The 11,233-nt window shown below is 48.6% G+C and overlaps 1 protein-coding gene across 1 annotated transcript in view; it reads left to right on the forward strand.

The window, feature by feature from the left end:
* The first annotated feature begins 927 nt into the window (after positions 1 to 927).
* Positions 928 to 11,233, forward strand: part of si:dkeyp-23e4.3 (rho GTPase-activating protein 7) — a 26,716-nt gene continuing 16,410 nt past the window's right edge. The window contains exons 1-6 of the mRNA XM_031572218.2: positions 928 to 1,312; positions 6,143 to 6,214; positions 6,353 to 6,434; positions 6,591 to 6,654; positions 7,739 to 9,165; positions 9,463 to 9,636. Of these exons, the coding sequence (XP_031428078.1) occupies positions 1,300 to 1,312; positions 6,143 to 6,214; positions 6,353 to 6,434; positions 6,591 to 6,654; positions 7,739 to 9,165; positions 9,463 to 9,636 (1,832 nt within the window). The 5' untranslated portion in view covers positions 928 to 1,299. The remainder of the gene's footprint in view (positions 1,313 to 6,142; positions 6,215 to 6,352; positions 6,435 to 6,590; positions 6,655 to 7,738; positions 9,166 to 9,462; positions 9,637 to 11,233) is intronic.

Genomic DNA, 11,233 nt, shown 5'->3' on the forward strand with positions numbered 1-11,233 from the left:
ACAGCTGACACGCGGAAAGTTGAGCGTGCCACTTCCATCCAGAGATTAACACACAGAGACTCACACACGCACACAACAACTCTCACCTGTTGTGTCTCAGTGAGTGACGCATGAAAAGCGCCAGGCATTCAAATAATCCACTCACTACCAAACCGCCAGAGTCAGTATACTGCTATTATACTCACTATAAAACCGCCAGAGTCAGTATACTGCTATTATACTCACTACCATACATACCGCCAGAGTCAGTATACTGCTCTTACACTCACTACCACACATACTGCCAGAGTCAGTATACTGCTCTTACACTCACTACCACACATACCGCCAGAGCCAGTATACTGAGTAGTGAGTGAGTGTAGAATCAGTATACTATCTCTGGTGGTACTGACATTACCCTGTAAGAGTGTATGTGATGTGTGGAGGACTGGACAGGATAGCCCTACAGAGAGAGTGTGTATGTGTGTGTGTATGTATATATACGTGTGTGTGTGTGTGTGTGTGTGTGTGTGTGTGTGTGTGTGTGTGTGTGTGTGTGTGTGTGTGTGTGTGTGTGTGTGCCTGATCCTAGCCTTAGAGTAGGCCTACAGTATGTGTCAGAGTAAAAGAATGAGGCGGGACTGTTGCCCTCAGGCCAGATGTGTGGTCACTGGAGTCATCCGTCTGGAGAGGCCAGATGTGTGATTACTGGAGTCATCAGTCTGGAGAAGGACACAGTCAAAGCACAGCCATAAGTCAGCCTCCACCGGGGCAAACCATTCATGCTTTTAGGGGGGGAGCGACAGACCTTTGGGATAAATAACCTAGTTCAGGGAATTCCTAACATTTAGTAAACTTCCTGTGACTCAACGCAGACAGAGAGATCTGGACTGATCTGTGTCTGAGTCTGAGTGTGTGTTTTGTCGTGTGTAGTTGTCAACCCTGGCCCGTGTGTGAGAGTGTGTTTTGTCATGTGTGTGCTTGTCAACCCTGACCAGTACTTCTTCTCTACTTCTACTCTACTTCTTTTGGGCACCACCCCCCTCTGTGGGAGAATGCAGGGCCAGTTGGTATGATCTGCGAAGAGGAGAGGAGAGGAGAGGAGGGTTCTCTCTAAACTCATGTCAGTGTGATGCTTTGAACTCTGTCCCATTCACACGGGGAGTCTGACATGCCTCCATCTCAGTGCTCGTGACAGGTTGACCTACCTGCCTCCATGTGATTACTTACTATTTATTTATTTATTTGTTTCTTTATTTTTGTCTTCAAAGTTAGTTTTTTTCAACTTCTCTACTCTACTCTTCCTAAAGTGGCCACAGAATGTTAATAACAAGTAAGTAACTGATTTTATTAGGTTTGCAGAAGTTAACTGAGTCCTATTGTGTCTCCATATGTTCTTGATGCTGTGTGAAGTTCATGCAGGTTTGAAGTCAGATAACAATGAAAGGTATAAAATAGATGTCGCACTTGCTGGAGTTTCTCATGTAGCGGCAGAAAGGTGCTGTTAATTGGAGTACAAATGGTCATATGCCGTTATCGACAACGACTGATAATTATGTTAATGAGTTTTTCTGCTATTGTTAGTTTATTGGCCTCTCTTTGGTCTTGCACATTAATCATTCCAAATTAATTGAGTTGAGAATTCCAAACATACTATGGAATGAAGAAATTAAATGTTTCCATTAATATTAGATTGGGTTGGGGATGAATAGTTGAGTTTGGTTTGGTGAAGGCACCTGCTGATAACCCTTTCAAACTGGCATTTGTTCTTGCAAGAATAGTGTTCTACTATTACAATACGGACTCATTCTGAAATTCCGCATATTCTAAAGTTCTTGTCTGCCACTGGTCTATTCTACTCAAAGTTCTAAATCAGATGAAATTATTCAGAAGTTGTTAGTATACATCCAATTTGCTACACTAACCACCCAGCCAGAGAGTCATTTCAGCACTGTCATGGCTGACTTTGAAGGACTAGCGCTACAATCTTCAGCACAAAATCTAAACACCACTTCAAAATCACTGCCCGAGATAGTCGCCATTGCTGAATCAAAGCCGGATTAGTCGGATTTTCCAAATATTAGCCTGTGTGATCTCAGCCCTTAAACTGGAGGCCCAGCGAAAAGCCATGACAAAATCACTTTCCATTTGCCCTGGCTGAGGGCATCCAGCACTGGGTTGTTGTTAGCAACCCCTCACAACAGAGGGGGTGAGTAATTAGACCTGTGACCTCATACTTGCCAGCCGTACCTGCCAGAGCTGAGCGGGCCGCCAAATTGCTGATCTCACAAGGCTGCGGATTGGCCTGAGAGGGGCCTCTGCACACTGCCAAGGCAGGGCAGATATAAACACAGCTTGCAGAGGGAGAGGAGAGGTCAGGGGGCCGCTGGCTTTGGAGCGGATTCTGGCAGATATGGGCCAGGGCCTTCCAAAGACATTAACCGTTCTGCAGGTTCCGTCACACCGGTGGGTTTAGAATGTTGTAGCATGAACTAAAGAATATCTGAGACCATTGAATGGAACATATCATTTTAGAATCTTCCATTGTTGATGAACGCATTCTGTTCATTAGAATGTTCAAAAGTGCCCTGCTAAAAGGGTTAAGTTAGCTCACTGAAGCGGCCCACAAAGCTCCCTCACACAACCACTTTAATGCCATCTGCTGCCCATAAATCCTGCTAGGGCTTCATGAGGTCGCTGTTAGCCCTTTCTCTGGGGTGGCGCTGTCAGACAGAGGGCCCTCCTTCGTGCTTTCTTTCTCTCTGTCAGCCTTCTGTTTTCCCACTCATGACGTATATTATAGGATTTCAGCTCACAGCAGGCCCTCTGTGTGAGAATGTCTGAATGTCTGAATGAATGAATGAATGAAATAATGAAAGAAGGAATGAATGAATGAGTATGGATGGGCTATAACAAGTATTTACATTTTCTTTCATGATTACCCATTAATCTTGGCCCATGACTCAAACTGGCGATGTACTACAGAAGGACCATTTCAGTGTGTGTTCATGTGCATTTCATATCACTTCTATACAATTACGGCAAAAAGTCATAAAGTGCCTGCTGCACTCAAAGGAAGGAGTGGATATTGCTCACTAAATGATTTTCTCAGAAACATTCTCAAGAAACCCCTGGCTGTGTGATTTCCATTTCAGAGATTTCCGATACTCGTGTCAAATTGCCTTTAATGGGGTAGAGGAGGCTGAGGGATTCAAAATATGCAGCATTACAGTGCCCCTTGGGAACCAGACTCCCCGTTCACTTTGAGTCTAGTTTGGGTGTCTCCATCTACTTCGGAAGGATGGCAATAGGGGCCAAAAAGGTTATTTTAAGTTGTGCCAATCACGAGACTATTTGCGGGGCCAACATTTCCCTATATCCTTCCTCAGCTGCTGATATTCTTAATGGATGGCCAAGACAACGTTTGGGTGTTTCTGTCTCTCCTGTTGCCTCTTGGCAGCACGGTGTCTAACCTTCACCTAGCTTGACGTTGGACGTGTTCCAGATCACTGAGCCGGCCCAGCTCTGACCTGGACCTGGCCCACATCCGGAGTCCGGCGCTGCTATTCCGGGATGTTGTGTGTGTCCAGTGCACCTCAGCCCTTCTGACAGCACAGGCTGCTCTTAAAGAGAGGCTTTTCCCTGGGCCCCTTCTGGGACTCACTCAAGGTGAAAGCCGTTGAGCTCGTCAGCCAAAATCAAGATGTCTGTTTGGCTTGCCCTCCCCCAGGAGCATGCAGGGGGATGCTTCATGTCAGAGCTGCTCTTTAGGACAGACAGAGGCTTCAGAGGCTTCTGCAGAGAGATGCTGCAGGGACGCGGGGAGCTCGTTATCAGCGGCAGGATGGCTGCTGAGTGTCCGGCCCGGGCACGGGTCTCATGCGGCCCGGATCTGGCTGAGAGTGTGTGTGTGTGTCTATTTAAGCTGAAACCGCACCGCACCTATCTGCTCCATCTCTTACACTCTGTACAGCACGTAGGGTCGTTAGCGCTCGCCGACTTCCTGAATCCTCCCTCAGCTGAGGCACGCACTTCCTGGAGGGAATTGTGTGTGTGCGCGTGTGTGTGTGTGTGTGTATGTGGAGAGGGAGCTTTAATCATACTCCTGATCCGTTATCAGAGTCCCATATCCCCCCCACCCTTGAAGGCGTAGCTTCCTCCGAGGCAGCCTGTGGCCTGTGGAAGAGGAAGTGTCTTTTCCTGTTCCCTGAGACACACAGCAGCTTATGTAACGTTCCCATGACAGCAGGGGAGAAGAATGGCAGTGTTCTACAGACTCAAAGGCTCCACAGCAGGTTCGGGTCAGACCCGGTCCAAAGGCATTTCTGCACACCACCTAAATACTGATGCAACGTGGTGCCTCGTGTTAATATGAATCCCTTATTTTGTCCTCATACCACTTCAAGCCCATTCACACACACACACACACCCACATGCACGCACACACACACACACACACACAAACACACGCATACATACACGCACAGACACACGTCCCCACACACACACATTCACACCTAGTGCTCTATGGAAAGTAGAATGTGTTGAGAGTTGGATCGCACATGCCACAATGACAGCAAGTGAAGGAGAGTGTGGTAACAGCCGACTAGGGAGATCATGACTGCAAATGAGGGCTGTCTGGGGGACAATGAACTTTAGGGTTAGTTAGGAAAATTAGGGTTGGTTAAGGTTAATTAGGAAAGTTATGGTTAGTTAGGAAAGTTATGGTTAGATAGGAAAGTTAGGTTTGGTTAGGAAAGTAAGGGTTACTTAGGAAAGTTAGGGTTGGTTAGGAAAGTTAGGATTAGTTAGGAATGTTAGGGTTAGGTAGGAAATTAAGATTCAGTTCAGAAAGTCAGATTAGTTAGGAAAGTTAGGTTGGTTCGGAAAGTTTCGTGAGTGAAAGGCCCCTGGTACATGCAGCCTTTCAGAAGTGTAGAAGGCAGGCCTGTGAGCATCATCTGTCAGATCCGATATATCAGACCATCAACAGTGTATGTGTGTGTGTGTGCGTGTGTATATATATGTGTGTGTGTGTTTGTGTGTGTCTATATGTGTGTGTGTGTGTGTGTGTGTGTGTGTTTATTTCTTTTTCTCTGTGCTTGGAGCATCTCTATCTGAGTATCTCTTGTCTTGGGTCCATGTGTATGATGTCCCCTCTGTGTATAGCCTATGTGTGTCTTTGACCTTGCATGTTGATGTCCATGTTTGTTTTTCTTTGTGTGTGTGTGTGTGTGTGTGTGTGTTTGTGTGTGTGTGCGCGCTCACATTTGAAATGTCTGTGAAATGTGCATGTGTGTCTTTGAGCTATTGCAATTCTCTCTATATATATCCAATGTGTCTTTCTTGGTCTCTGTAAGCATGTGTGTGTATCACAGTATGTGTGTGCGTACTGCATTTCTGTGTGTGTGTGTGTGCTTATGTGTTGCAGTGTTTGTATGTGTGTATGTATGTGTGTGTGCACACACATGGGTGCACATGTGAAAAGCTCTGGTCTGTTTACGTAGCTGAGCCATCTGCTCACTGGAAGCGAGCTGCAGCTGTCCGCCATTGACCCCTGGCCACTCATGGGAGCCTCCACTGCTCCAGCCACCCCACAGTTAGTTTATGGTTGGCCAGCGAGATTATTCAAAGGAACTCCATCTCTCCACCATCTGTCCTTGGCAACCATGCATTGTTTTTTCTTCCTTTTTTTTTTTCATTATTGTTCATTATAATGATAATGATGCCTTTGCTGTTGCTGTGGAATGCTGAAGAATAATTGCAATGTTGTGAAGATGGGGAACGAGGTGGAGAATGAGACTTGCTATGTTTTTTGACAAGTTTGTCACGGTCATCATCTTGCTGGAAGGAGATTGGGGTATAGTGGTGGTGGTGGGGCCCGTTTAATAATCTACAGGATATGAATAAACACTGTGTGTGGGTGTTGGCAGACATGTTGCATGGGGTGGGGGGGGTGCAGGAGAGGGGAGAGGTGTTAAATAAATAACATGCAGAGGTATCAAAAGTGTTCCCAGAAAAACAAATCTCTGGTTGTTAATTTTAACAGCTAATTGAATTAAAGTGGAGTAGTTACGCGCCTTCCTATAATGTCTGTCTGTTAAAATGGCTCAAGCCAACAAGATTTTCCATTCAAGTGCATCTGTGCTTTTCTTCCTGTTAGAGATCGAAGCCAAGCAGGCCTGCGATTGGCTGAAGGCTGCCGGGTTTCCACAGTATGCGCAGCTCTTCAAAGGTAAATATTAATTCTTGCAAATTCGTTGTTTACATTTTATGTCAAAGCCTTGCTGAGCACTGTTCCATGCAGATGTATTTAAACTGACAACAAACAGTGTCACATTATAGCCTGACTCTCGGCTTGTGTACCTTCCAGATTGCCGTTTCCCCATCGACTTAGACTGGGCAAAGAATGATCACGCGTTCCTGGATAAGGACGCAATTGATTCCCTCTGCAGGTAGCAAAAATGTGTTCTCCCATTACCTTACACAGTGCTTGCTCTTCTGATGGAGTGCGTCTCTCTCGTCGGGTAATTGCGAGAGGAGGGCTGTCGGGATAGGCATCCCCGCTGATTGTTTGTTTGTCTGACTGCCATTCGTTTGCACTTTCCCAGGAGGCTGATCACCTTAAACAAATGCGTTGAGATGAATCAGGAGATGGGCCGATTGAAGAGACGGGTGAGCGTAAGCTTGGCAGCGAAGCCACCGCACCGCATCACACCGCAGCACACCACGCAGCACTGCAAGGGGCCTGCAGCACAAACAGACTAATGAGAGGGAAACTATTCGTGAGACGAGACGCATGTTTTCAGATGAACTCAGCACAACATACCAACATTGCTTATTGCTTATGAATGGAATTGATTCCCATGACTGTAGCAAAACATTTTTAGTTTTTTTTAAACAAACAAACAAACAAACAAACAAACATGCGCTCCGTTTAGATCTCTAGACATCTTGGTCACACTCTCTCAACTGAACAGTCACATGAAGATATGCGGTGGCATAAGTCATGTGATCATCAAAAACTGTTTGACGTGCTCACAAAACTGTCTGATAAGCTATATATAACCAAATTCTGTGGCATAGTCGGCAAGTTTGAGAGTTTAATAGATGCCTCTTTATGTACATCTGCTACCATAGAGACCCATCTGTTTTATATTACCTACAGCCAAAGCATTGCATTGGAGAGCGACTGTATTTTATGGGCCAATGTGACATAAACCGCACGAGGAACACTGAGCAGGTCTCGCGCGTCTATTTCAGAATGCTTAGCTCAACAAACAGACCCGCAGACCCACTCACTAAATGTGTTGAGATATAAAGTGCTAGAGCATAATGCTTTCAGCAAAAGCTTCAGACATATTTTAGAAAAACCAGACCGCTGTTGTGATGCCCCATAATGGTCTCTGGGTTCCTCTATACCAGTGAGTCTCAATCTTGCTCCTGGAACACCTTTCCCCTGCGTTTCCACCTGTCGCTATTTTAAAGGCATACTTAATTAACACCAGAGCACTGAAATCACCCTTCATTAGCTAATTCAGGTGTGTTCAGCTAATTGTGAGTACACCTACAACTGACAAGTTCAAGACAGGTCAGGTATGCAGATCAGGGAGGGGAGATATGCAGGTGGGGCCCAGAAGGAGCAGACCTGAGAGCACTGATCTCAGCCAACAGATCACATCTGCTGTTTCCTTCATTTAGCTTTCCTTTAGTGACGCTCCCAGATCATTAAGGCTAAAACTCCACCCTGTTGTTTCAGAGCGAAGACTCCGAGGATGAGGAGCCGTGTGCCATCAGCGCCAAATGGACCTTCAACCACAAAAACGGCTCGTGGATCCGTCAGGATGACATGAAATTCCTGGCCCTCCCAGACAGCCCCTGCTTGGGAACGCTGCGGGGCCGGGAGACGTCTCTGTGTGACGACAGCGGTGACAGACAGGAGACGTGCTCCACCCGCAGCTCCAGCAGCCTCGACAGCGACTGCGCTGACGGCTGCGGACCCGGCGGATTCAAGATGGCGGAGGAGGCGGAACCCAGCCGGAGCTCCTCCTCTCACTGTTCCTCCTCCTGCACCAAGCCGACCTCCCTGGACACCTCCTTCAGCGCCCCCCCCTCGCCGTCCCCCTCCCCCGCCGACGACCCTCCGAGCTGCAGCAGTGAGGACCCCCCCAGCGTCTCCCAGAAGCCCCCTCGCAAGAAGGGCCCCAGTCTGCTGAGGAGGATGGAGCGGCTGCGTGTCCGAGGCCCGGCCAGGTCGACCCGAGTACGGAGCCGCAGTCTGGGCCAGACTAAGCTGTTGATCAGCGGCCCGGTTCTGCAGGAGGGTGCGGCCCAGGAGCGACTGAAGCAGCTGAACTGTTTGGACATCGCAGAGCTCCAGGGTAAAGTGCCGAGCCCCGGGGCTTCCTGCTCCTCGGCTTCCTCCTCCTCTTCCTCCTCCTCCTCCTCCTCTTTCTCCTCCAGCAGCAGTGCCTCAGAGAGTGGGAGCACGGTCAGCACCCCCAGCCCGGTGGCCCGTGTGCGGGGGAACAAGCGGGCGCAGCCCTGGACTCAAAGCCAAGATCAGAGCCAAAACCGGAACCAGAGCCAGAGCCAGAGCGAGACCACAAGCAAGAGTGAACTGGACCTGAACAACCAGCGCAATCAGCAGGACCAGCTCCGCCTCCATGAGGAGACGCTGTTCCGGATCCCGGAGGGGTACAAACCGGGTACCTTCCCCACCGCCCTCTCCCACGGCCTCGCTCCACTCCTGCCCATCGACAACACCTCCGTCAACTGGAGGACGGGCAGTTTCCACGGTTACCACGGCCGCCGTTGCCGTGGTGGTGAGAGCTCCCCCTGCAGCCCCCTGGCGGCCATCGACCACCGCGCCAGCATCTATGACAACGTGCCGGACGCCCCACCTTGCGCCACCGCCGGTGTGGGTGGGGGGGCCCTAGAGGTCCGGGGGTCGAGCATAGAGGACGACGTGTTTCAGGCACTGGACTGCGTGATGGAGCGCATCAACAGCCTGCAGCAGCTGGTGTCCAGCTGGGCGGAGAAGCTGTCCGAGGACGGAGACTCGGACTTCAGCAACCGCTCCAGCTCGCCCTCGCTCAGCGACATCCTTCTGGAGGTGAAGGAGCCGGAGGAGGACACGGAGAGGAACGGAGGGGACACAGAGGAGTCCAGGACAATTCCTGTGCAGTAAGAGCCTCTTATGTGTCTGTGTGTGTGTGTGTGTGTGTGTGTGTGTGTGTGTGTGTGTGTGTGTGTGATGGACCAGAGAGTGCATCCCGCATATCTGTTTGATTTCTTACATTGTTCTCTACCTGCACAAGATACTGCACAAGGGTTGATTTTAGTCTCAGTTCCTATAGAAAGCTTGCATTTTATGTACTTACATTTTGTACTTACATTGAGGGTGGAAATAAAATCAACATTGTACCGCACATGAAACTGTGTTGTTGTGTGTGTGTGTGTGTGTGTGTGTGTGTCTCCTAGTCAGCAGCAGCTACACTGGTGGAGCGAGGAGCAGGCCCTGGTGTCGTTAGGTCCTGGCTCGGGGGTGGAGAGTCAGTTGGCGGCCCAGATGAACCGGCTGCAGCGCCTCTCCCTGCTCAGGCTCACGGCCCTCATGGACAGGTTCTCCCCCTCCTGCAAGCAGGGCTGGATCTGGTAAGAGCGCACAGAGAGAACGAGTACAGAAATGCACCAATCACAGAGAGAACGAGTACAGTAATGCACCAATCACAGAGAGAACGAGTAAAGAAACGTACCAATCACAGGGAGAACGAGTACAGAAATACACCAATCACAGAGAGAACCAGTAAAGAAACGTACCAATCAGAAGGCCACAGAGAGAACGAGTACAGAAACATACCAATCAGAAGGCTGCTGCTTCGCTGCCTCGCTGGCTGCAGGAATAGACAGGTGTCTCATAAATCATAACTTTTGAGTGAAGGCATCTTCTAAGAATGCTGGTTTTAAATTACCTTCTTAGATAGCATTCATGGAAATTTATGCCGTCAGCACACGTTAGAATGCTAGGCTAGCTAACGTAAGCTGGTTACAATAACTGTGTTAACTGTGTAACTAACCCTAATCCTAACCCTATCAGATGCTACGGTGTCTATTTCACAGTAACTTGAAAAATCTAAGCGAAAATATGTGAAATAAATAACATTTATATACAAATACAGCCATCTTTGTTTGCGGTTAGAAGGCATCTCAGGAGAGAGGAAAGAGAGTTTAATCAGTTTCGTACGGTCCTTGATTCCTCACTGTCATATTAAACACCCTTCCGAGATAGCATTTTCCCCGATTCGAGCGGAGCCAGTGAGTCAAAAGAAAGAGAGAGAAAAATATCAAGGGAGAGAAGTCTGGTGAAGGGCCTGTTGTTTAGACTGATTCATTATTTATGCTCTGCTGCAACCTTGCCGCTCTTGCAAGACACAACAGAGTTGTTTTTTTTTTTTTTTTGTATGTTTATTTATTTATTCTTATTTATTTATACGTTCAGTGTTGTGAAAGGTGAGTCAGAGCCTCTCTAGACTGGTGTGAAGACCATTAGCGTGACGAGGTATCTCTCCACGGCAGACGTCTCCTGCACACTCTGTAGTCTACCAGACGTCTCCTGCACACTCTGTAGTCTACCAGACGTCTCCTGCACACTCTGTACTCTACCTGACGTCTCCTGCACACTCTGTAGTCTACCAGACGTCTCCTGGACACTCTGTAGTCTACCAGACGTCTCCTGCACACTCTGTAGTCTACCAGACGTCTCCTGGACACTCTGTAGTCTACCAGACGTCTCCTGCACACTCTGTAGTCTACCAGACGTCTCCTGGACACTCTGTAGTCTACCAGACGTCTCCTGCACACTCTGTAGTCTACCAGACGTCTCCTGGACACTCTGTAGTCTACCAGACGTCTCCTGCACACTCTGTAGTCTACCAGACGTCTCCTGCACACTCTGTAGTCTACCAGACGTCTCCTGCACACTCTGTAGTCTACCAGACGTCTCCTGCACACTCTGTACTCTACCTGACGTCTCCTGCACACTCTGTACTCTACCAGACGTCTCCTGCACACTCTGTAGTCTACCAGACGTCTCCTGCACACTCTGTAGTCTACCAGACGTCTCCTGCACACTCTGTAGTCTACCAGACGTCTCCTGCACACTCTGTACTCTACCTGACGTCTCCTGCACACTCTGTAGTCTACCAGACGTCTCCTGCACACTCTGTAGTCTACCAGACGTCTCCTGGACACT

This window comes from Clupea harengus, chromosome 8, assembly GCF_900700415.2.
Source record: "Clupea harengus chromosome 8, Ch_v2.0.2, whole genome shotgun sequence".
Classification (NCBI taxonomy): domain Eukaryota; kingdom Metazoa; phylum Chordata; class Actinopteri; order Clupeiformes; family Clupeidae; genus Clupea; species Clupea harengus.